A 27,872-nucleotide genomic window follows, 5' to 3' on the forward strand; every position below is an offset into this window, starting at 1 on the left:
CGTTATTTGCAGCCTACTGCCCTATGAGCCGCTGGAACTTACTTCCCAATATACCTAGACTCCGTGTTGGTATAGACCGTATAGTGTCCAGTTAGGTCATGGGTAGTTGGATATGTATCAACATTCAGAACATTACCCTTCCAGACGGCATAGGTTGTGGTTCAGTCCCTTTGGAGCCGATCAAGTCCGCGTGTAGGTGAAACGCCAGGATGAGTATGCAGGACCTTCCTGCTTATTCACGTGATCACCGGTCACGTGATCGGGATTTGTCCATGTGATCCGGTAAAGGGTGGTATCAAAGGCTGTATCAGCTGGTAGCTTGTATAATGATAAGGCGCGCGCCTATTTCGTTGTTCTTTAGCTGAAAATGCTTGATTCCTTGTAGTCCTTCAGAACGTCATGCGGTATATGGGCTCCTTTTAGTCCTGTAGCTGCTGTAACCAATTTCTTTCTACCAGCATCATTATTCCATGCAATATATCATGAAGCTGCAAAAAGTGGTCAAATGGGGGGAAAAAAACTCAATTCCGCCATTGGTTTTTGAGTTTAATATTTATGTGGCCAGGGGAAATTCTTTATTCTGTAGGTCAGTAGGATTACAGTGATACCAAATGTATACACTACTTCGCGCACGATAAGATACACGTAGGAAAATATGAAAAAAATATTTTTCATCAGACTTTAGAACAGACCCCCAATCTTCATCAGACTCCCAAATCAGATGCCCAATCTTCATCAGACCTCAGGTCAGACGGCCAATTCAGGCCGCCATTCCTCATCAGACTTTAGACTAGACCCCCAAGTCAGATCCCAGAGCTTGTTTCTCCTGATCCTGACAGAGCCATCACTCGCACATCCAGCATGCTCTTTCTGCACTCATCTCCCTCTGGTCTTTTTCTGCGGGCACCGCATGTTGTGCTGTGACCTGATGTTGGACAGCATCAGGTCGAAGTGCATTCTTACGCTGTGCTATGTCAGGTCACAGCATGGTGCGCCGGCAGAGGAATACCAGGGAGCGGTGAGTACAGCCAGTGCTGTACTCACCGCTCCCTGGTCCTACTGGATACCAGTGAGTGCTTACATAATGGTCTGCTCCTAGACTTTGTCTAAAAAGTGTCACAAATTGTCACAATTTTGGTGCGATCTGACTTTCTTTGGGGTTTCTATGCTTACTTCCAGCTTGCTTGACAACCGTGGGGCTTAGTTGGAAAGAGCTGGTCTTAGCTGTAAGGGGCAGGGCCTAAAATGGGTCAATTTTACACCAACATTGCACTACAATTCTGGTGTAAAATTCTGTCTCAAAGAAAGCCAACCAATAGTTGGTATAGCGTTAGCCAAAAGCGTCCATAGCTCCACCACATTTATCATTCAGCCTTAACTGCTACTGCTGTAATAATTCTGGTGCAGGTCTAGACAGCTGGTCTAAGCCTACATCATCTTTAGGATTTGTAAATCTGGGCTGCTATGCTCCTATTAAGCCCTGCCTGAGTCTTGACACAGAACGGCTATCTACATAGCTTTAGTGTCCCCATAACAAGTCTAGCCCTGATATAATACACTATATTTAGGCTAGCCACAGATCCCAAGGTGCAGTAGATCCCACATAACTGAGCCAACCAAGGAGTTTCAGTGCCCCCTTAAGGAGGCTAGTCACAGAGTCCCAATGCCAGACACAGAGGCCCTATTAACAAGCAGAGATCCAACATAAATGGGCAATGATCCCAAGTGTCCAATGACTTGGCATTACAAGATTGTTATACGCCAAGCTTGGATGTATCATGGTCAGAGTTGACATTCATTCTATCAAGTTGTCAACATACATAAAGTAAACTGGAATGAGCTCAAAGCAAATGGGAAATTAAAGGGGTTGAATACTTTTGAAACACATGTTGCCCTTTTAGTGTTTCAAGAAATCACTGTCCCTACAGGCCCCATGGCCATAAAGAAATAACCATCCTCTTGGAAGGTCATGGATCTTTTCCATTCTCGTGTAACTAACTGTGGATGATGACAAGGAAAAGTTTTTATGAGAAGGGAAACACTGATTTATGCAGTGACGTGTCATGTGATATCCAGTGACTGCGGGCGGTCAGACGTGTCCAGAAGGTTGTCGCACGTATCATGTTCTTAAAGGAAAATTCAGTATATGTTGATATCTTTATAAAACAACAAAAAACATTCTCCTAGAAGCAAATAAGACAGATATACCAACATACTGTACTTCCGTGCATATGGAAAAATTCATACGCAGGCATTCACACATAAGTACATTTCCACATATGTAAAAAGAGACAAATGTACATATACATAAATGCTCTCTGCCTGTTCTACGTGTGCTGTACTGCTCTCTGCCTGTACTACGTGTGCTGTACTGCTCTCTACCTGTACTACGTGTGCTGTACTGCTCTCTACCTGTACTACGTGTGCTGTACTGCTCTCTACCTGTACTACATGTGCTGTACTGCTCTCTACCTGTACTACGTGTGCTGTACTGCTCTCTACCTGTACTACGTGTGCTGTACTGCTCTCTACCTGTACTACGTGTTCTGTACTGCTCTCTACCTGTACTACGTGTTCTGTACTGCTCTCTACCTGTACTACATGTACTGTACTGCTTTCTCCCTATACTGCATGTAATGTACTAGTCTCTACTTGTACCACATAACCCGTATAGTATACTGCTCTGTACTTGTACTTCATGTACTGCACTGCTCTCTACCTGTACAACATGTACTGTACTGCTCTGTACTTGTACTTCATGTACTGCACTGCTCTCTACCTGTACTACATGTACTGTACTGCTCTGTACTTGTTCTTCATGTACTGCACTGCTCTCTACCTGTACTACATGTACTGTACTGCTCTGTACTTGTACTTCATGTACTGCACTGCTCTCTACCTGTACTACATGTACTGTACTGCTCTGTACTTGTACTTCATGTACTGCACTGCTCTCTACCTGTACTACATGTACTGCACTCAGGGGCGTAGCTAGAAATGAATGGGCCCCATAGCAAAAAAAATGATGGGCCCCCCTCCAGGATCTCCCACCCCCACATACCTATCGGACCTCCCACCCCTTCCAGAGCTCCCACCGAAACACCCCTCCAGGACCTCCCACCTGAACATCCCCCTAAGTGTCGTCCACAGATCCCCCCCCCCAAGTGCCGTCCACTAGATCCCCCCTTCAGTGTCGTCCACTAGATCCCCCTTCAGTGTCGTCCACTAGATCCCCCCCTTCAGTGTCGTCCACTAGATCCCCCCCTTCAGTGTCGTCCACTAGATCCCCCCCTTCAGTGTCGTCCACTAGATCCGCCCCTTCAGTGTCGTCCACTAGATCCCCCCTTCAGTGTCGTCCACTAGATCCCCCCCTTCAGTGTCGTCCACTAGATCCCCCCTTCAGTGTCGTCCACTAGATCCCCCCTTCAGTGTCGTCCACAGACCCCCCCCCTTCAGTGTCGTCCACAGATCCCCCCCCTCTTCAGTGTCGTCCACAGATCCCCCCCCCTTCAGTGTCCTCCACAGATCCCCCCCTTCAGTGTCCTCCACAGATCCCCCCCCTTCAGTGTCCTCCACAGATCCCCCCCCTTCAGTGTCCTCCACAGATCCCCCCCTTCAGTGTCCTCCACAGATCCCCCCCTTCAGTGTCCTCCACAGATTAACCCCCTTCAGTGTCCTCCACAGATTAACCCCCCTTCAGTGTCCTCCACAGATTAACCCCCCTTCAGTGTCCTCCACAGATTAACCCCCCTTCAGTGTCCTCCACAGATTAACCCCCCTTCAGTGTCCTCCACAGATTAACCCCCCTTCAGTGTCCTCCACAGATTAACCCCCCTTCAGTACTGTCCTCCACAGATTAACCCCCCTTCAGTGTCCTCCACAGATTAACCCCCCTTCAGTGTCCTCCACAGATTAACCCCCCTTCAGTGTCCTCCACAGATTAACCCCCCCCCCCCCAAGAGCCGCTTCCTACCTAATTTATTAACCGCACTGCACTTGCCTCTGTGGAAATTGAAGAGAAGCGCCGTAATCTCGCACAGGCGCACTGGCAGAGGCCAGGAAGACAGTGCATGCGCACTTCGATGCCTCTGCCAGTGCGCCTGTGCGAGATTACGGCGCTTCTCTTCAATTTCCACAGAGGCAAGTGCAGTGCGGTCTGCGGCGCTGGTGCCAGCCTGGCTCCGCCTCCGCTACGCCCCCGTTCCGGCCCCCTCCACCGCGTCCGCCTACCTCATGTTCCGGCACTGCTAGTGTGCTCACTGTCCACTCACTGTCCGGAAGAGATGTCTCCTCCTTCCTTAGCTTCCGCCTTCCCCCCAGCCAGGCCCGAGCTGTGGACCGCCTGCGCCCCGCCCACTACACTGGGCGGGCGGTCGGGCCTGGCTGCTGGCTGCCTGCTCAGTGTATTAATAAAAAAAAATAATAATAAATTAAGCGGTCCGGACGGGCCCCCAGTGGTGTAGGGCCCCATAGCCATTGCTATGGTTGCTATGGCGATCCCTACGCCACTGCCTGCACTGCTCTCTGCCTGTACTATATGTACTGTACTGCTCTCTACCTGTACTACATGTACTGTACTGCTCTGTACCAGTACTATATGTACTGTTCTTTACCTGTACTAGATATACTGTACTGCCCTCTATCTGTATTATGTGCGCTGTACTGCTCTTTACCTACACTGCATGCACTGTACTGCACTATACCTGTACTGCATGTACTGCGCTGCTCCCTTCCTGTAATACACGTACTTTACTGTTCTCTACATGTACTGTACTCTTTTGTACCTGTACTACATGTAGTAAGGGTCATATTTAGAGTTTATGCTGCCCTAGGCAGTGCCACCCCCTCCATACAATTTAGATAGCTGATGGCCAAACACTCCCTAGGCCATCAGCTATTCCCTGAACTTTTCCATACACGTGCACTCTGTCACACTTTGCCCCACTGCAAAAAAACAATCTACAAAACACCAGAGGGCAGATTACTGTATACTAAGGGTCCATTCACATATCCGTAGTGTATTGCGGATCCGCAATACACCCGGCAGGCACCCCCATAGAACTGCCTATTCTTGTCCGCAATTGCGGACAAGAAAAGAACAAGTTATATTTTTTTTCGGGAGCCGCGGACCGGAAGATCGGGGCCGCGCTCCACAAATGCGCATCTCTTCCGGCCCCATAGAGAATGAATGGGTCCGGATTCGTTCCGCAACGTTGCGGAAAGGATCCGGACCCATTCTACGGACGTGTGAATGGACCCTAAGGCTGACATTTCCTACGCCAGTGTTACTAAGTTACCCACTAGAGTTAGGTGCATCCAATATAGTAAGAGGCGCCTCTTTCAGCCGTCCATGCAACAAAATACGAAACAATGCCAGCTCTGAGCGCTGCCAAATTCCGTTCTGCTAACAAGGGTAACGTCCGAGATGAGATCAGAAATTCTCACTCCTACGCACACTACAAAACCATACAAGTCACTATATGGCAGATGTGTAAGGCCTCATGCACACGGCCGTTGTTTGGGTCCGCATCCGAGCCACCGTTTTGGCGGCTCGGATGCGGACCCATTCACTTCAATGGAGCCACAAAAGATGCGGACAGCCCTCCGCGTGCTGTCCGCATCCGTTGCTCCGTTCCATGGCTCCGCAAAAAAAATAGAACATGCCCTATTCTTGTCCGTTTTTTCAGACAAGAATAGGCATTTCTACAATGGGCCGCCCGTTCTGTTCCACAAATTGCGGAAGGCACGCGGGCGGCTTTCCGGTTTTGCGGTTCTGCGGTTTGCCGACCGCAAAAAACTGAACGGTCGTGTGCATGAGGCCTAAGGCTGAGTTCACATTTCAGTTATTTGGTCAGTTATTTCGGGCAGTTATTGTGAGTCAATAGCAGATGCGGGTCAAAGAAACTGAACAGATACAATTCATAATCACCTTTTCTCGGTGTAGGCTTCACTATTGGTTTTGTTTCACAATCACTGATCCAAATAACTGACCAGTGTGAACTCAGCCTAAGCAGAAAATCCTCATGAGAGATAGCTGTCAATTACTGCTAGGACGACCATGATGTTTATTTTAAAAAAAAATTAAATTGTTTTATATTTTATGTGTGGCAGCCTTGTGTCATTCAGGAGGACTGAGGCTGCCACACACACCATATTGCTCTGCCGATCCTCGGCAGGGGAAGCCGGTGCATGCCCAGAAATGCGTGCTTCCAGGTTTTTGAGCTCCTACCTGGCGTCTATGGTGCCTACTGCGCTCGCAAGCGAGCACTATCTTTACAGACCCACCTTGCACCGTATATGTATGACATTGGGCGGAAAGGGGTTAAATGTATAAATTACAAGTTTTGCTGAATATTTTCTCAATCAAACTATACAGTACATCCATCTGCTCAGTTTCTGTTCTATAACATGCTGCCTGCAGATTGCACTGTATTTTTATGGTGATAGGTTCCCTTTAAGTTTGGCGGCAGCAGATTATGGCCTCATGCTTGGGTCCGCATCCAAGCCGCCATTTTGGCGGCTCGGATGCGGACCCATTCACTTCAATGGGGCCGCAAAAGATGCGGACAGCACTCCGTGTGCTGTCCGCATCCGTTGCTCCGTTCCCTGGCCCCGCAAAAAAAATAGAACATGACCGATTCTTGTCCGTTTTGCGGACAAGAATAGGCATTTCTACAATGGGCTGCCCGTTGCGTTCCGCAAATTGCGGAAGACACACGGGCAGCTTCCGTTCTTTGCGGATCCGCGGTTTGCGGACCGCAAAAAAACTGAATGGTCGTGTGCATGAGGCTTATATCTGATGACTGGGGTCCCCACAATAGGAGATCCTGGGATCAGGCTTTCAACGGGAAATCCTTTTAGCAAAGATGGATTGTCCAAATGGGTCTCTAATGTGATTTATTTATGGTTTATGTGATTTTCCATGAAATCAATAACATCCACTATTTACGAATTTCCAGTAACTTATATCCGTTTATTTTATCTGTTTGTGAAATGCTATGTTTGCCCAAAAATGGACATTTCCTTTAGGCCTCTTTCACACGAACGTGTGCGCTCCGTGGCCGTATTACGGACCGCATTTGCGGATCTGCAATACACGGGCGCTGTTCCGTGGGCATTCGGCATCACAGATGTGGACCCATTCACTTGAATGGGTCCGCAAATCCAGAGATGCGAAACGGAACCTTACAGAAGCACTACGGAGTGCTTCCGTGGGGTTTTGTCTCGTACTTCCGTTCCGCAAAGAGATAGAACATGTCCTATCTTTTTGCAGAACGGGCGGATCGCGGACCCATTAAAGTGAATGGGTCCGCGATCCGCTTTGGCTGCCCCACGGTTGGTGTTCGTGCATTGCGGCCCGCAATTTGCATGAGGATTTAGGGTGGGTTCACATGTAGGTTTTAGCTAGCGTTTTTCTGCAGTTTTTGATGCTTTTTTTGCAGGAAAACGCCAGCTCCAGATATTAGGTATATGGGAAATATAAAACGCTAAACATTTTGTTTCATTATTATTTTTTTTGTTCAATATGTGCCATTTTTTGTCTTTCTGGCTTTTTATTCAAATGCAGCCTGCTGGGGCTCTCACTGTTTTTTCAGGTGTTTTCCCACCAGATGGGACCTTCACTATTGCAGTTGCTGGGTTTGGGGTGGCCCTAAAGCTATGTTGGATCCCCCGGACACCATCGAGGTGTCACCACGTTTTGCTGCTCTTTGGAGGAGATGGTAAGGCATGGTGCACCCCAATGGGAAATAAGTCCAGAGAGTCAGGGTCTGCAAGGAACCAGTGAGCTTCTTTACTGGTGGAATTTAGGTGCAAAACAATACAGGCAAAGCACTGGGCTGGGTTCTCCAGTCTCCCGCATAGTAGAAGAAAGGCTTGATGCTGAGGAAAGGTCCTGAGCTAGCTGTCCCTCTCTCTCTCTCTCGCTCTTTCTCAGGGGGCTGATACCCTGGCCAGAAGTTGGAGGCCCACGGTCTTTTGCTCAGTAGTCTGGTTGGCTCCTTGGTCAGACAGCTGGTGACTTTGGTCTGTGGCTCAGCATCCCCATCTCAGCATCTTCTTCTGGTCGCTCATGTAGTCCGGCAGAGACTCTTCTAAGCACTGATTCCTAACTGCAGCACACTAGGGGCTCTAACTGCTATCCTTATATACAGTTTTTGGCTGAACTAGAAGCTTCTAGTGGGAGGAGTGGAGTGGAGAAACTCAGCCCAAACAAATACAATGTTACAACTCCCGTCTCTCATAGACTTGCATTAGAGCTTCAATAATACTCAATGACAATTTCTCCAGACAAAAACAAGTCTTTAAAACTAATAACATAGCAGCACCTGGCATTCAAAAGGTCAGTCTGTCTGGTTTTGGTGCTAAATAGGTCTGGCTTTTTCCCCCCAAAACATGCTTTAAACCTTATGGAAGCTGTGAAAAATTACCAGCTTCTCATTACTAGCTAGAAAGTCCCAAAGGTCTCTCAGTATTAATTAACCCTTTGACTTGCCTCTCCTGGGCTTAAAGGGGTTCTGCACTTTCAATTAACTGATGATCTATCCTCTGGATAGATCATCAGCTTCTGATCGGCGGGGGTCCGACACCCGGGACCCCCGCCGATCAGCTGTTTGAGAAGGCAGCGGCGCTCCAGCAGCGCAGCAGCCTTCTCACTGTTTACCTCCGGGCCGCCCGCCCACTGACGTCACGACTTGTATCAACTAGAGTGGGCGCGGCTGAGCTCTGTTCACTTGAATGGAGCTTAGCCGCGCCCACTCTAGTTGATACAAGTCGTGACGTCAGTGGGCGGGCGGCCCGGCGGTAAACAGCGAGAAGGCTGCGGCGCTGCTGAAGCGCCGCTGCCTTCTCAAACAGCTGATCGGCGGGGGTCCCGGGTGTCGGACCCCCGCCGATCAGAAGCTGATGATCTATCCAGAGGATAGATCATCAGTTAATTGAAAGTGCAGAACCCCTTTAAGTCTACAAAATTCTGGGAAATGTACAATCAAGCTATATTTTACTCTGATTAAAAACACTAGGCAGATGGGCAGGAGTGAACGATACAAAAGGGGCAGCCATTGCCCCAAATGTACAATGCAATAGCGAGTTAGACCAGCACCTCCAAACTATATATAAAGGAAGTTTTTATGCAGAGCATGCCGCCATTTGAAAAGACCTTCAGCTAATATCTGGAGCTGCTGTTTTACTACAAAAAAAAGTCAGCGGCAAAAACCTACATATGAACCTCTCTTTTTCACCACTTACCGTAGTGTGGATTGGCATCAACTGCAATCAATGATCCCATGCCATTAGCTATATGTAACAATGTGTGACAATGGATTATGTGCTACTGCTAATATATATTTTTCTTTCTTTTTTTACCTATTAGTTAATACAGTTTTTGAAAGAAAACATCCGACCTCCTGAAAGTTGTGTGCATCTAGCTAAACAAAGCCCAAAGACCGAGGTAAATGAAGAAACTCAGCAATTAGAAGAGACCAAAATTTGCCTTTCAGAATCTGAAGATGTCATCAAGTATACTAGTGATATCAGTGAAGGCAATGAGGCAACCAAAGCGCTTGAATCTTCTGAATACTGTCCAGAAAATGGAAATGTTGGTTATAGGTCCCAAACTGTGAATGGTGGACTTGAAACAACAGACACCATTTTAGAGATTGAGGATAGTGAACATGAAGTTATAGATAATGGATCACAAATGGTGCAAAATGAGTTTCAAACTTTTGACGATAATGCACAAATTCCAGAAAATAAATTACAACTTGAGGAAAATTCCTCAGAAATTTTTAAAAACAGATCACACTTTGAGTCAAAAATTGTGGAAAATGAGTCACAAATTGTGGACAGTGGACCACAAATAATAGATAATGCATCACAACTTGAACTCAATAGATCCAAAGTTGATTGTGGATCACAGAGTGGAGATGAGGCTTCACAAATTTTGGATATTGTTTCAAAAACTGTGATTATTGGAGCGCAAATTGTGAATTGTGCATCACTCTTTGAGGATGTTGGGTCCCCAGCTGTTATTTTTGGTGCGCATATTATCGATGATGGATCACCAGAGGAGGATGTCACATTAGAAATTATGGACATTGGTCTACAAACTGTGGTTCTTGAATCTCCATTTTTAGAGAACTGTAATTTATGTAAGAAAAAAGATGATTCCACTGACAATCCACGAGAAAGTGAAATCCTTCAAATTATCGGCAGCCCTCATTTAGTTGATCCCACCAGAAATTCGATTATAGGTCACCCTTTAACAGGAGAAAATGAATTGGACTTGGATAAAATGTTTGTCTTAAATGATCCCACAACGCACAGGAGTCCTAAAGAACATTTCAATGATTTGATTCTGGAAAATAATAAAACTGTAGAAGACATCAAAGGAGCTTCTGGATATACTGGAGATCAAAACGAATTGGGTCACAAAGTCAAGGATGAAATTAATATCATAAAGGAAGCCAACCAGCAGTCTTCTGTCCATAACTTCATTAAAGGGGATTGTGAAATGAGTAATCATATTTCTAAGGAAAATTTCCAAGGAGATGTTGTCAAAAGACCCTTGGGTGGTTGTGTTCAGAAGGCTAAAAACCTCGTGAAGACCATGGCTGGCAAGGACAATAATAAAACTGAAATGAAAAAAGTACATTCGCTGCATGTCAAGGATTACATTCCAAATTCCAATGAGCTGTCACAAGTGCACAGAGACCCTCATACAATTAGAGCAGGAGGAGGAGGAGGTGGAGGAGGTGTTGGTGGTGGGTCTGGTCAAGCTCACACGAGCACCCTTGACCAGACTAATAGAGGAGTCAGCTGCTCGACACCTTTAATGGGCTCTACAAACCTGCTGGAAAAGAGCACAGAGAACAAAATGGTAAAGAAAAAATTTAAATCCAGTGGAAAAGAACCAATCAAGGACTCGAATAAGGAAGCTGAGACATTGGCTGTCAATGAGGTCTTCAACCCTGATGAGGAGAAGAGGCTCAAAAGAGTAAATAGCATTGAGGGAACAGTGGCCAAAGACGTCAAAAAAGGTGAGAAAAGTGACACTCTGTATACATGTCTGTATATTTGGTTAAGAAAAGAAGTGATAGATGTAGACTTGTACCTGAAGTGAAGAAGAATACATTGAAGGATCTAGGTTAGCCTGAGGGACAACCCTACAAGATACATAGCCATTTTAATATTATATGTATTATGTGTGGTTGGTCAGCTTCTACTTGACTGTTTTGAAAACTATGAAAGCTATGGAAGGGTTGAGAGATCTACAACCATTGGTTTTTATGGATACCCAAAGCAAAAGTAAAAACTTCTGCCCGTTCCTCTTTTAAAATTGACCAGACAGCTGTGTAACTATGATCTGAGCTCCCACCATTCATTGCTCTCTGGTAACAGAAAACCTGTAGAAATCTTTGGATTTAGCTTTGTGTCCGAATAGAACATCATGTGATGAGAAATCTGTAAAGTAGTTACGAGGATTTACCGCATAGTATATAGAAAACGTAGGAATATTGTTAATATGTTGTGGAAAAGTGGTTTTTCAGCAATGATACATTGTGTCCTGTGAATTGTCGTAACACGATAATAGCAACACGATCCTTCAGAGCAGTCCGGAGCGGCGCTGTTTCTGGGAAAAAGCAGGCGTATATTTCTAATCTCGTATAATCATGTTACTATAGCAGATCAGGCATGGTTTCCCCAGTGAATCACCCTTCAGATAGATTATTGCTGCATGCCGTATGTATCGTACACAGATGATCTCTACTGCTACATAACCTTAAAGCAAAACCGCCACGAAGTGTATACACATATGTATGGATGCTATTTTCAGACCTGCAACCAAAAAGTAATATGAAACCCTGTCCTTGTAGTCTCTGGAGTTTTCTCTTGCTCATCCAGAACATCAGATAGAGAAGAGATAGGTTACCATACACTAAGGGCCCTATTACACAGCCCGAGGATGGGGCCAATTATCGGCCTTGGCTCGTTTCCAATCATTGTCCCGTGTAAACATGACACAATCCAATTACATACATGGGTGATCACATCATTCATGAGGCTACCAAAATGATGATTTGTCAGCAGCACAAGGCCCTATTTAAATAGGGATGTGCTGACGACAATATGCAAGCTGAATGGGAATGAATGATCGTAATAATGATCATTAATCTCTCTTTCACTTTGCATTGGGCTATATAATAGGTACTTTAAACGAGCACCAACTGACTTGTATATCATCAATTGATGCTCATTTACTGCCCAGCATTGGCCCCTGTAAGAGGACCCTAAAAGTCATTTACCATTTTCTACACCTGTTTCAGGCGTAGAAAAAGGTCTAAATGTAAGATAGCATGGAAGCTCTCTTACATTTCGAACTGGCGCTGGATGCGTCAAAGTTTTGGAGAGGCCGGAGCCTCTTCATAACTTCAGCGGAACCACCGCCAGCGCAGGAGCTTTATTTAGACGCCGGTCTTAATAATGTGCCACTATCAATAGTTGGTTTCACACATAGTATATTTGTACCTTTTGTGTTTTGGTTTTGGTTTTTTGATGCTGCTGCTATATATTAGATTTAAGTTGGTAGTGATATATGAAACACACTACAAGTGTGAGTTGGTGAGTTTTTTTTATATGTTGCATGCTCTAGGTGTTTTTACAGTAGTTTTTTTCCATAGACTTCTCTAAAAGAAACAGAACGGCTGATCGGCAGGGGTGTCAGGAGTTGGACCCCCAACAATCTGAGGATAGGCCATCAATATCTGTAGCCCAGAGAACCCCTTTAACCCCTAAACTGCTGGCAGGATGACTTGGCTCTGATACATAAAGTACATCTGGACGCCTAGGGCTGCATGTATGAAACACCATATGGAGCTCACTACCTTACAGACCTTTAGTACTTTAGGGCCACTTTAAGTTGCCAGTCTGCCACTGAAGGTACTGCTGAAGGTACCATCCTACTTAAGGCCAGCCCTGGTGTGAACGCTCCATAAAGGTCATTGTAATAACTTTGAAAGGACAAACAAGATGGAGACTTTGGCATTCTGGCAGGTACATCAGGTTCCATTCCATGATGTGTCATGGCAGTGAGTTAGGGAGGAACACCTGGCCAACAAGTCATGCACAAGACAGCAATAGCTTTATGACATATTATGAAACTAGACTCCACTCCAGCAGTCCTAGAGAGGATGCTTCAAGATGTAAGGTTAGCTGCATGGGCCTCCACTTTCCACAAAAGGCGTCTCTTTCTACTAATGATTGATCCGGCCAGGATGGCATAATCGTAAAACTGGGGTGCAAGAGAAAAACTTTGTGCTAAATGTATATAAAACAGAACAATTTTTTTGTTCAGACTGATATCGCCATGTGCTCCTTTGTCTCGTTCTCACAACCGAAAACGACCGCCAGAAGTACAATGGGGAAATCTTTGGTGTAGTGTGCATCGATGTGTGCGCAATTCCTCCAAAATAACATCTCAGAGACGTTCTCAAGTAGGTTCCAATAATGTGCCTGCCTCCCAGCGGCTAGGCGTGGTTTATTTATACCAGAAGATGGGAGGCGGTCTTACAATCATGAACCAATGAGGAGACAGGTTATGGTATGAAGTGTTTGGGTGGAAGGCGGTCTTACAATCATGACCAATGAGGATACAGGTTATGGTATGAAGTGATTGGCTGGAAGGCGGTCTTATAATCATGACCAATGAGGAGACAGGTTATGGTATGAAGTGTTTGGGTGAAAGGCGGTCTTACAATCATGACCAATGAGGAGACAGGTTATGGTATGAAGTGATTGGCTGGAAGGCGGTCTTACAATCATGACCAATGAGGAGACAGGTTATGGTATGAAGTGATTGGCTGGAAGGCGGTCTTACAATCATGACCAATGAGGAGACAGGTTATGTATGAAGTGTTTGGCTGGAAGGCGGTCTTACAATCATGACCAATGAGGAGACAGGTTATGGTATGAAGTGATTGGTTGGCGAAGATGTGAATGATCGCGCAAACTTATGTTTGTGCGTTCACACACATATTCGCGCCATTTCGGTTGCCGCGCTTATTCTCGTGGATGAAGAAACCCCTGTTCGATGGTCCCCATCCCTCCCGCCTCAGCCGGCACCATGACACTAGTATCCTGCAGTAATACCAGGCCGGGCACAAATCAGCTACAGGTCGGGACGACCAGACCATCATGCGAAAGTCTCTGCGCAGATGCGAACGCGAATGCGAACGAATCTGCGCATGTCCATAGGATAGATGGCGACCATACGGCGAACAATGATTTTTCCACAACAAGATGTTCCGATAAATTCTTAAAAGTGGCCCATGGGCATTCATGAATTTGGCAAAAACCATCAGCTGTTATCACTAGTATCAGATTGGTGGAAGCCTGACTGCTGGTACTTGTATCAGCTTACTGTAACCAGGCACATCTCCGTATACTGCGTAGTAGTCATGCCTGGTTACCACAGACCAGTCCAATATAAGTGTATAGGGAGAGCACTGCAGTAACCAAGCATGACTTCTACACGATGTACGGAGCTGTGCACTGTGTTCTCTGCATCAGATGATCATCAAAGGTGCCCGGAGTCAGGTCACAACTGATGTGATATTGGTAGTTTATCCTAAGGATAGCTGATCAGCATAAATATATAAACTTAAAGGGGTTGTCTGACCCCTACAGCAATTTTACTTAGCCTAAAGAATAAAAAGCCACTTAGGCCTCTTTCACACTTGCGTTGTCCGGATCCGGCGTGTGCTCCACTTGCCGGATTTACACGCTGGATCCGGAAAAACGCAAGTGAACTGAAAGCATTTTAAGACGGATCCGTCTTCAAAATGCGTTCAGTGTTACTATGGCAGCCAGGACGCTATTAAAGTCCTGGTTGCCATAGTAGTAGTGGGGAGCGGGGGAGCGGTATACTTACAGTCCGTGCGGCTCCCGGGGCGCTCCAGAGTGACGTCAGAGCGCCCCATGCGCATAGATGACGTGCCATGCGATCACGTCATCCATGCGCGTGGGGCGCCCTGATGTCACTCTGGAGCGCCCCGGGAGCCGCACGGATGGTAAGTATACTGCTTCCCCGCTCCCCACTACACTTTACCATGGCTGCCAGGACTTTAGCCATGGTAACCATTCAGAAAAAGCTAAGCGTCAGATCCGGCAATGCGCCGAAACAACGTTTAGCTTAAGGCCGGATCCGGATCAATGCCTTTCAATGGGCATTCATTTCGGATCCGGCCTTGCGGCAAGTGTTCAGGATTTTTGGCCGGAGCAAAAAGCGCAGCATGCTGCGGTATTTTCTCCGGCCAAAAAACGTTCCGGTCCGGAACTGAAGACATCCTGATGCATCCTGAACGGATTTCTCTCCATTCAGAATGCATTAGGATAAAACAGATCAGGATTCTTCCAGCATAGAGCACCGACGACGGAACTCTATGCCGGAAGAAAAGAACGCAGGTGTGAAAGAGCCCTTACCTAGACTCCAGCACTCCATTACAGCACAGAGGGTCCCGTCCCTGCTGCTTTCTCTACCCTGTGGACCAGAAGAGTGACCTCCCATCCATTGTCACATGCACCACTGCAGCCATTCCCCGACCTCAGCAGCGACGTGGTTGATAAATGAAGCCCATTTAGGGATATTTATTAACACCGGAGCACCACGCAACAGGTAAACCAATATCTCCAAGTGTAGCATGCGCCAACTTGACAAGGTGGGCGTCTCGTTGAATCTACCATAGGCTAAAACAAGAGTAACAGAACTGGCATTGTTTTCCGGCACTTTCCGAAACCTCCGGTAGAGAATGGATGGGCTACTTGAGTCTCACTTTAGGGTTATAGCTGGCAGACGCAACTCCACGACCAATGTCGTTATAGACTGTAAGACCTGTGTGAAGTATTTTCACATGGACAACGCGTTTCGGGAGCTCAGGAGCCCTTTTTCAAGTCTGGTACAATTTGAAGATTTAAAGATATACATATATGTACAAAAAAAACATTTTAATCTATGTCAGACGGTAAGGCGTGCAGGAAAGTAGGACACCACTTTACTGGAAGGCGCTAGGAGTATTAAAAAAATCTATTTATATAATACTGTTAAATAATTTGTGAAAAAGAAAACTGATAAAAGAACAGGAGCAGACTATTGGACTATTGGAGCGTAGATTTTGGGGAGATCTTTTGCATTCTTATTATCATTAAAGGAGTTGACCAAAGCTGTAATCGCCCGCGCACACACACACATAATGGGGGCATTTTGGGGGGGGGGGGGGGGGGACAGCTTTGGATAACCCCTTTAATAATAAGAATGTAAAAGATCTCCCCAAAATCCATGATAACTAATACCACCTTATCTTCTGACAGACTAAAATGTTTTTGTATGCATATATGGATGTCTTCGTCTTTTTGTTTTAAATTGTTCTAGACTTGAAAAGGGGTCCTGAGCCCCCTCTATGTGTCGCACGTCCCAGGTGTAAGAAAATGCTGAGTGGTATGTTGCGGCCTAAAATGTCTCTTTATGTGTGTCACGGTGCTCCTACCTGGATACGGCTGGAACCCATGCTTTGGCTACGAAGCAATAAATAGGGGGAATAATTGAGGGATTAAAGAATAACTTGAGTCCAGACCTTGAGATGAAGTTCAATGGCAGCTTTTTTTTTTTTTTTTTAACTTAGTCTTTATTTGAATTTCACACAAGGAACAAATCCATAAAATCAGGTAAACAAAGATCAACCATTCACAATTAATAACTACAGTTCCTTTTCCTTTCCCTTCCTTATCCCGTTTCCCACCCTCCCCCCCCCTCCCTCCACGTGGGGACGTAAGGAGAAAAAAAAAAAAAAAACCTCCAACACTAAAGTAACCAATTTTTCCACACCTGGTCGAGATTTAGTGACCTTTTTATGTGATTCTCCATCACTCGTTCTTCTTTAATTAAATTGTCTATCATTTTTCTCCACTGTCCCACTGTCGGTAAATCTACTTTTATCCATTGCCTGAGTATAAGCAATCTGGCCTGGAATAATACTTTATTCAAAACCAGTCGTGTTTTTTTGTTTAACTTCAAATGTTCCGTAGCCCCTAGAATACAGATTATTGGATCATTGGGCAGCCGAACTTTCAGGAGCAAAAATACGGTTTCCATTATTTCTGTCCAATATCTATGGAGCTTGGGACATCTCCAGAAACAATGTATTAAGTCTGCTCTCTCCTCCCAACATTTTGGACACTTGTCAGTTGCTTTCACTCCCATTCTTTTCAACATCCATGGAGATCGATGTAATCTGTGCACTATAAAGAATTGTGAGATCTTGTGTGAGCCCCTATCCGAGATTGTAGCATAATTTCTAAGGGCATCTCTCCAATTTTCTTCTGTAAGGGAACCTAGATCCTTCTCCCATTTTCCTACAGCAAGCATTGTGATTTTTTTTCTCTTTCCTTCCATCAAAAGCCTATATCTCCTTGCTGTTGTTCCTACTCCTTCCCCTACTATAGTGAACTTATCCAACCTATCTGATTTTTCCCTTCTATACCTATCCTCCTGTACCACTATCCGCAGTGCATTCCTAAGTTGAAAATATTTGTACGTATCAATATGGGAGATCCCAAATTCCAACACCATTGTGTTGAAGTCTTTCATCTTATCTTCCTCGAAGATCTGGTCTAGATATTTCATTCCTTTTTTTCTCCCAATCTATATAGTCCCTTATTGTGTCTAATTCTTTTAAGTTAATATTTTTCCATATCGGTGTGTATTTCAAAAACCCTTTAATCTCCAATATCTTCTTAATTTCCCCCCATACGTGTTCTATTAAATTTAATATTCTATTATCTGAATTTTTTTTCCCCAAAAATCCTGACTCCAACACCTCTAAGTGATTACCTCCCTCTTTCCAACCCCATCTATTTAATTCTTGCCTACCCGCTAGACTATCTAAGCTACCCTTTATATTCCCATATTGAATTATTAAGTAGTAAAGAAACAAATTAGGGACCGCTAAACCTCCCTCCTGCACTGGGAGCTGAAGGACTTCTTTCTTTATCCGAGGAATCGCACCTTTCCAGATGAGGTCCCCCATTAGTCTATCTAGTAATTTGAAGGTAGTCTGCGGTATTCTCACTGGAGCATTTTGGAATATATAGAGTATCTTTGGGAGAAGAACCATTTTTATTAAATTTACCCTACCTTGGATTGACATTGGCAGTTTTTTCCATATATGTATTTTAGTTCTTAATTCTTTTATTAGGGGGAGGACATTTAATTTTTCATATTCTTCTATATTTCCGGAAATTTGTATGCCGAGATATTTAAAATTTTCATGTTTTTCGAGAACATGCACCCGTGTGTCTCCTTGTAATTGTCTATCTCCTAATAATAACATATGTGATTTCCCCCAATTTATCTTTAACCCAGAAAAAAAACCGAACTTATCTATTATCTCTATCACTCTATTAAACTGATCCCCAGTGTTTTGCAAAAAAAGTAAAATATCATCCGCATACATTAACAGTTTTTCTTCTCCACCCGCATATTGAAAACCTTTAATCTCCCTATCGTTTCTTATTATATTTGCCAAAGGTTCGATTGCCATAGCAAATAGCAGTGGGGAGAGAGGGCATCCCTGCCTTGTGCCACGAAATAGGGCAAAAGGCTGGGACAAGCTCCCATCCACCGTCACTCTAGCCCTGGGATTTAGATATATTAACTGTATCCACCCTATGAATCCCTCCCCTATACCAAATCTCCTCAATACTGCCCATAAGTAGTCCCATTCGATACAATCAAATGCCTTTTGGGCATCCAGTGAGAGTATCGCTTTCCCCCCTGTGTCCAATCTGTTGGCTTCAATATTGAGGAATAGCCTTCTTATATTGGAGTATATTGTTCTACCCGGTATAAACCAATGGCAGCTTTACTTTGAATAAACATTCTCCAAAACGGTTTACAGGCTTTGTCTTGGTTCCAGCAGGCTTTAGCATGAAACTGGCAGGCAAAGTCCACTCTGCTATATCTGTTTCTCTCTGACTCTGCTGTACTGACAGGCAGGGGCGTAACGATCGCGGTCGCAGGGAGTGCGACTGCGACCGGGCCCGGCGGGGGGAGGGGCCCGCTGTACTAACATGTAATGAAGCGCTGTGACGGGGCCCAGCACGAAGTACAGTGACAATGCCGGGCCCCCATCAGGGCGCTCCATTACATGTTTAATATGAAGCAAGGTGGGGGAGGTTTGCGCAGAGGGGGGGAGGAGGAAGAGGGGGGACGCGCGCACTCACTCACATACAGTCCGCCCGGCATTTCTTGTCACTGCCGGGCTGTATCCAGATCATCAGTGAAGCAGGAGCTCTAGAGCTCCCTCTGCTGGCCGCACATCGCGCTGCTGGCTGTGGGAGGAGCTCTGAAGGCCCGGGAAACTGCCTTCAGCACAGCCAGCAGTGCGATGTGAGTGTGGCAGCGCAACATCAGGGAAGAGGGTAAGTATGTGTTTTTTTCTTTTCCTAACACTGCAGACTGGGGGCAAAGGGGAAGGGGGTTGATGGGCACAACTAGAGTGAGGGGGCACAAAAGTGGGCATCTCTACTGAGGGGGCACCTATTATGTCATAACTACTGTGAGGGGGGCACATATAAAGGCATAACTATGAGGGGGCACATATATCAACTACTGTGAGGGGGGCACATAATCTAGCATAACCACTGTGAGCGGCACATATGTGGGCATATTTAATGTGAGGGGCACATAATCTGGCATAACCACTGTAGGGGGGGCACATATCTGGTCATAACTACTGTGAGGGGCACATAATCTGGCATAACTACTGTGAGGGGTAACATATCTGGCCATATCCACTGTGAGGGGCACATATCTGGGCATAACCACTGTGAGCGGGCACATATCTGGGCAAACCCCTGTGAGCGGGCACATATCTGGGCATATCCACTGTGAGGGGGAACATATCTGGGCATAACTACTTTGAGGGGGCACATATCTGGCATAAATACCGTGAGGGGGCACATATTTGGCATAACTACTGTTAGGGGGCACATATTTGGCATAACTACTGTGAGGGACACATATCTGGGCATAACTACTGTGACAGGAACAAAGGTAGGCATAACTGCTGTGAGGGGCCACAAGAAGGACATAACTTTTGTGAAGGGACCACAAGGTGGGCTTAATTACTGTGAAAGGCCACAAGGTGGGCATTAGTACTGTGAGGGGCCACAATGTAGACATTAGTACTGTGCGGTTGCACTTAGGGGAAATGTCCTAAATTACCCTGCTATACATTGGCATAGCTCAGTCTACCAGGCCAGCACAGCGCCCCCTGCTGGTAGTTTCATAGGGGCAGTCACCATCCCTTCCTTATGTGATTATTCTTTTTTTCTCTATCACCACAGGAACCTTGTTCTGGATCCAGCGGACATCACGCCGACGCCAGAGACACCCTGGATGAGGTAGGACCAGATTTTATTAGGACTGGGTGAGTGTAGCCATGCATTGGGCTTAGGGCTCTTTAACACGAGCGGATCCCGTGTGGCTAAACTGCTGTGTGAAAGAAAGCCAAGCCCCGCTCCGGACAGTAGAGACACTGAGTAGTAACATGATTGATAATGCTCTTTGCCTCTCTGTGATCGTTTTGCTACAAAATCACGGTGACAACTTTATCTCATTGTGATTTTGTAGTAAAAAGGTCACAGAGAGGCACGGAGCTGTCTCTGCTGTCCGGAATGGGGCTTGGCTCTCATTCACGCAGCGGACTAGCCGCACGGGAAAGAGCCCTTAGTAAGAAATTCTGCCGCTTCTTTGTATAAATGGGGGGGGGGGGGCCCCGATCCAAAGTTTGCACTGGGGCCCATAAAACTCTAGTTACGCCACTGCTGACAGGCTAGCTGTATAAGGCTACTTTCACATTAGTGTTTTTTTGCGGATCCGTCATGGATCTGCAAAAACGCTTCCGTTACAATAATACAACCGCATGCATCTGTCATGAACGGATCTGGTTGTATTATGTCTTCTATAGCCATGACGGATCCGTTTTCTATTGTGTCGGAAAAAACGGATCCATCCCCATTTACTTACATTGTGTGTCAGGACGGATCCGTCTTGCTCTGCACCACATTGCGGACAGGAAAACACTGCTTGCATTGCAGGACGCAACCAAACGGAACGGAATGCGTTTTAGTGCATCTTGTTTCATTCAGTTCAGTTTAGACCCCATTGACAATTAATAGGGACAAAACTGCAGCGTTTTCTTCCCCTATTGAGATCCTATGACGGATTCTAAATAGTGGAATTGAAAACGCAGATGTGAAAGTAGCCTAAGTCAGCTTTTTCTGTATGCTGCACTTCACTTTGTAGTCTGACTCTAGGTTATGCCAGGGAACTTTCCTCCTGGCTCCTGAGGCGTCAAGCTTTGGCTGTCACGGATGATGTTGCAGATAGCTGGAACTTATGAATAAACGTCCGACTGGCTTAATCCCAAACTATGGAGCATATAGGTAAACCCTATAAAACCCTAAGAGCTCTCCCTGACTGCTATGCCCATGCAAGGGTCTCAATGGTAGACGATTGCATGCCCATGTACCTAAGACTGTGCGACACCTGAAAACCCTATAATAGTGAGGGGACACGACCACCGGCTCCCTGCACTTAATACGAACGGAGTCAGGGTCACCTAGAATCAAGCCAGCAAGGGAACACAATACATGAAAAGACTTCTCTAAGTAAACAGCAGCAGCTGCCTCCAGCAGTGAGCACTTCATCCAGGAAGTCGTATAAACCGCAAAGTGAGGCAGTATGGGAGGGAATATAAAGGGAGACGATTAGTCTAAATAGGTGACACCTGGGAGAAGGAAAGGAGATGACAAAGTGAAACCAAAACAAAGAACATCATGCAAGAGGTAGAGAATGACGTCTGCCAGACCTTCTCACAGAACTGGCAGTGACATTGGCCTCCATGGCCATCAGAGCTTAAGGTGCCCTGGCTGGCGTGGGCACATCCAGAAGAGACATGCCCCTGCACACCCTAGCAGAGGGTAAGCTAAACTGCAACTGTAACAGGTCCCCACCCTTCCTGCAGGAAGTAGGACTCGCCCACCTCTCTCCAGAGGGAGGGGGGGTTAGAATGGAATGGAAGGTTCCATTCTATCTAAATATAGCTCTACCGTGTTTGCTGCCACTTGCTGGTGAACCAGGTGCATTACATGAACAGTTACATAACATTAGAAATGCACAGTGTGGAGGACCTGGAATAAATGCATAAGATGACATACGGTTAGACCAATAGAGACAGTAGCAGGGTGTAGGAGTGGTAACACCACTCTGGGGTGTTACACGTTGTCTATGTGAAAATACTTCACAAAAAGTCTATAACTACTTTGGTCGTGGATTTGCGCCTGCCAGCTATCACCCTAAAGTGAGACTTAACTAGCCCAGCCGCTCTCTGCCTGTGGTTTTCCTGGTCTCTGCTCCTGAAGAATGAAGATAGCACCGGCTGCACCACCCTTTGCTCCGCATCCTAAGCTTTCACTGGTGTTGGGCACAACATAAACCGGTGAACATATCCCCTTGAGGGACCACGCACCCTTACTTATTCACCCTATGAGCATCTCTTCTTTTTGCCCATTTTTTGCTGTCAATGTTCTGTAGTTACTCCTAATTACATTGATAAATCTGCCCGAATATGTTCCAATTCTTTTCCATTTATTTACTATACTCACTTATATAGCGCTATTATATTCCGCAGCACACTGTCTCCAATGGGGCTCACAATCAGAGTTCCCTATTAGTATGGCTACATGCACACGACCGTGCCGTTTTTTGCAGTCCGCAAACCGCGGATCCGCAAAAAACTGAAGCCGTCCGTGTGCCTTCCGCCTTCGGAACGGGCGGCCCATTGTAGACATGCCTATTCTTGTCCGCAAAACGGACAAGAATAGGACATGCTATATTTTTTTTTCATGGTCCGGAATGGTGCAACGGATGTGGACAGCACACAGAGTGCTATCCGCATCTTTTGCGGCCCCATTGAAGTGAATGGGTCCGCATCCGAGCCGCAAAACGGCAGCTGGGATGCGGACCCAAACAACGGCCGTGTGGATGAGGCCTAAGTCTGTGGATCGTTGGGGGGGAAACCAGAGACCCCGGAGGAAACGCACACAGACACAGGGAGAACATACAAACTCCATGCAGATGTTGTCCTTGGTCAGATTCAAACCCAGGACCACTGAGCCACTGTGCTGCCCATTTCTAACATCCCTGCTTGCTGCCAGTGACTGGATTATTATTTTTTTCATCTAAATGCAAAAAAAAAAACTTATCCTGAAACACTACATTACAAGTACGAAGTACTGAAGTGTATTAAAAAATGACATTACACGAAATGCAGAATTCTGACGGTTTCCTTTTAGCAGCAAGCAATGCATTTGGGGAATTCAGAGAACAGTTAGGAAACAGTGGGAAAACTTTTCTGCCAAGGGTCTCACAGCAAATTTTGCTGCAGATTAGGTTGCAGGTTTAGCAACTGAACATGCTGCGTTTTTTATACTCAGAGAATGTGCAAATCTGCGTTTTCATTTTTCACTTCCTGCCTTCCCGGAGGCATACCTTTTTTTTTTTTTTCCTGTCACGTAGCCACACGAGGGCTTGTTTTTTAAAACTTTCTAATGGCACCATTTAATATTGCATACGATGTAGTGGAAAAAATCCAAATGGGGTGGAAATGGAAAAAAATTCAATTCTCTATGGCATTCCCTATGTGGTAAAACTGACCTGTGCCCTTCATTCTCTGAGTTAGTACAATTACAACAATAAAAACATTTATATATTTATATAAAAACTTTAAAAAAAAAAATTTTTCTTTTCCTGCCATATTTTGACTCCCATAACTTTTTTCTAGTTATGTCTACAGAACTGTGTGAGGGCTCCATTTTTGCTGGACGACATGAAGTGTGTGACTTTTTTTGATCACATTTTATTAAATTTCTTTGTGTAAGTGAAGAGATGAAAATATGGCGAATCAGCCATTTTAATTTTTTTTCGCCTTATGGGATAAATATTTTTATATTTTAATAGTTCAGGCATTTAGGCTGTCGACAACACCCATGATCTTTATGTTTTTTTTATTGTTTATTTATTTTTATTTTAATCCTGAGGAAAGGAGGGCAATTTAAATTTTTATATATTTTTTAAAAAATTTTAAAGTTTCCTTTAACTTTTTTGTTAAACTTTTTTTGGCCTCCATAGGGGGCTAGAATATGCATTTAGCCTACATTGTAGCTCAACAAAACTACATTCTAAGGTCCATTAGCGGTTATCCTATGGAGCCCTGCAAACTGCAAGCCTCCATAGGAACTACAACTTTGATATGCTGGTTTTTTTCAGAGAGACCCAGAGTATCAGAGTGAAGGAACGGCTCCCCCGATCACTGCATGGGGGAGCCGTTCCTGACCCGGAAGTGCACTCTTCATTTTTTTTTCCGCTCTTAGATGCCATTGTCAAATTTAACCACAGCATCTAAAGTGTTAGGCTAGTTTCACATCTCTGGCATTGTGATCCGGCAGAGAATGTCGGGAATTAACCGGACACAAACCACAGCAGGCAGAGGTTTCTGTCCAAGCGATTTTCTGCATTTTAGCGTTAACGCCAATCACAGACATTAGCCCCTGGGCCTCTGCTGTTCGAGTGGGCGCCATATTTAAAACCCCTCCTTCCGCCATACATGTACGGGGCTGGAACGGAAGTTGTTAAAGGGGTTGATTAAGGGCAGAAAGAAAAACGTTACAATATTAAAACAACTATAGTTGTCACCAGCTGCTTCATTGCCGTTGTTTCAGTGGTCCCTGTTGTTTCTTGTTTACATGCCAGAAGCGATGGCCTCAGCGGTCACGTGCCATGCCTATGGGATGGAAGATATAATGTGACTTAAAGGAGCGCTGTCACACTGTGAATCAGGTCACTATAGGACACAATAACAAGTGACAACTAATTAGCACTGGGTCATTTTACTACAGTGAACCAAGGCAGGATACCAGACTGCGCCGTGTATGGTCTTGTTAGTTAACTAGTACATATGAGGAATGCCAGTTGCCTCATACTGCAGTCTAGATGGAAAAATAGGGTCACCCGATGATCCCTGTCTGCTATTGTATGCAGATACTCAGTCACAGAATGGTTACAGGTTTCTGCCATTTTAATAAGACCACAGGATGGGAATTTTCCTATAGCAGTGTCTCCTGGCACTCAGATACCTCTAGGACAGGAGGACCGAACTGGATATCAATCGGATGGACGCAAGATTAATATTATGAAGCATGTGCAGCAAGTCCTAGAGGATGTGAGTGGTAGTGGCCCTGATGAAGTTACAGTATACTCCCTCAGGTCATTGCTCCCTGGGAATCGGTGCAGTAGAATTATGATACTGAAGAATGAGGCCAGAATTAAATTTAAAAAAGTGGAGGCTGGTTGAATGGCGGTAATTTAGCACTGAGATCATACTGGTCTAGTAACATTCTGGGTGAAGGGTGTCTTTGCTGTAATCCCTCACCCTGCAGCAGGGTCTTTAATGCTATCTGTAGCTGTTAACTCTGCTGTGTAGCATCTCAAGACATCACTGGAGGCTTGGAGTAAGTAGATCCCTCTGAAGAATTCTGTGTGGGAGCAGGTGCTTCATCTCCTTCCCTGTCTCGGCAGGAATTTCCCCTTCTGGAAAAAAGCAGGACCAGCCCACTCCTACCAAGAGGGGAAGGACAGGGTGGTTAGTCCTGTTCATTGCCAACCTGTTGCCATCCACATACTTCCTGGTAACTACGACTAGAAGCATACAATAAAATACATAACATTACAATACTAAACTATTTACAATTGTAGTACCCCCAGCTCCAGGGTACTGCACATGTACAGTGAGTCCAGGGGAAGAGAGCCAAGGAGAGGACCGGAGTGATAGTAGCAAGAATGGTGTTGATGGTACTCACTCTGACTCCCCCCGGACCGCATAGTGATGGGAAGGGAACACCTTTCTTCCCTTTGGGGCACACCCTGGTCTTGGGTTTCTTCTGCCTAATGGTGGTTCAAGGTGCCCTTGGTGGTGATGAATTGTGAGGTGCAAGGCAGGGTCCCCTGAAGGCGATGATGAGGCAGTTTTGCAGTAGAACAGTTCTTTACTGAAGAATGAAGTTCAAACACATCAGTTACAGTTCACAGCATGCATGGCCTGGCAGCTGTTACACATAATGCAATTTCCACATTTCTTATAGATGCACGACTGCAAAGGAAGTTAATAGAGGTTTCATTAAAGCAGTTGGTTCCTAATACTGCATTTCTCTGTCTCACACTTAAGCATACGCATCTAGAAATGGAACACTTCTCTTTGGCCTGAAGTCTTTAGACTCCTGGACAATGTTTTAAAGTCCTTTCAGACAGCTTACCTCCACAGGACTTCAACTCGCACCTCCTTGTAACGCTGTTATGCTTGCCTTGCTCTGGCTAGTACCTAATCCAGTCTGATCTACTCACAGTCTGATCTAATCACTCCTCTGTCTAGACTTTAGTCTGACTCTAGATTGTTCTAGCTGCTTCTTCCCATAGGGACAGGAAACAGCTTCATCTAGGGGTGGATGTAGATACGACCTATTAACATCAGGTGCATAAAAATACAGGAACGCATTTAGCACTTAAAAAGTGCATTTTAAAACCATTTCCTGTGTACCACTGCGTTGCAGAGGGACACTGCTCATTTATCAACACTGGCAGTTAACAAATGTACAAATATAGAGACTCACCGACACTTCACCAACTCCTGGCACCCCTGCCAATCAGCTCTATGAAGAGGCTGCAGCGAGTGCTGCATCCTCTTCCTACAACAGTGATGTCATGTTCATTGGTCACATGGCCTAGGCGTAGCTCAGCCCCTTTCACAGGGCTGAGCTGCAATACCAAGCACGGCCACTATACAATGTACGGCGCTGTGCTTGGTAAGCTGCAAAGAGGCCTGCCCATCTCATATTGATGACCTGTCCTGAGAATAGATAAAAATTGAAGTGTAGAAGCAGCACCTTGCGGTCTCAGGATAGTGCGTAGGTTAATGCAGCAGCCTAGCCGTAGGCCCTTGATCCATCAGGCCTTGGAATACATGAATAGAAAGAAAGATGGCTTCGGCAGCATATTGCAGTATCAAAGAAATTCTTTTATTCGTACCTCCAGACACAATCGGCAACGTTTCGACTGTTCACCAGTCTTTATCAAGCCTAATGACAACAATGCTGGTAGGCATATATATACCCCCCCACATTAAAATACACACCCCACATTGCATCATCATAGCCAATCAATCTATAATGAAGTACATCTGTATAAGTTGCTACTTACTACAATTGACATGACCGCCATATCCGTAATGTGCGCCTCGGCGTGCTATCATTTCCAATGCGCAGTCGCGACTCAGCGCCTTTGCATACCGGAAGTATCATCCGTCGCCATGACTCCGAACGGCACCTGCGTCTCCAACCAATAGGTTACTGGAAGCAATTGTTGTCGTCATGGCTAGCGCGACTATCACGTGACACCAAGGTCGGTGCGCACAACCGTGCGTCAATCTCGTGGGTCACATGGGAAGCACAGCCAATGGGGACACAGTGCAGATGTCGGAGCCATGGCAACGGCGACGACGCAATCAGCGTTCCTTGCCGTATAGGAATGTGCATAATCCATATAGAGAAATGGGTAGGAATATGCATAATCCATATATAGAAATGGGTAGATCGGCATTATGCAATGTACGATCACGAACCATAATAGTGATCGCCCCATTATCAAAGGACAATCAGAGTATGCACATGCACATATCTGCGGAGATGGAGACCATATACAACGTAGT

At 45.5% G+C, this 27,872-nt stretch overlaps 1 protein-coding gene across 1 annotated transcript in view; it reads left to right on the top strand.

Moving 5' to 3' along the window:
• The window catches only part of ALPK2 (alpha kinase 2), a 105,958-nt gene that overhangs the window by 25,001 nt on the left and 53,085 nt on the right, over positions 1–27,872 (top strand). Inside the window, exon 3 of the mRNA XM_044276344.1 lies at positions 9,371–11,036. Coding sequence (XP_044132279.1) covers positions 9,371–11,036 — 1,666 coding nt within the window. The remainder of the gene's footprint in view (positions 1–9,370; positions 11,037–27,872) is intronic.

The sequence above is a fragment of the Bufo gargarizans genome, chromosome 1 (assembly GCF_014858855.1).
Source record: "Bufo gargarizans isolate SCDJY-AF-19 chromosome 1, ASM1485885v1, whole genome shotgun sequence".
Classification (NCBI taxonomy): domain Eukaryota; kingdom Metazoa; phylum Chordata; class Amphibia; order Anura; family Bufonidae; genus Bufo; species Bufo gargarizans.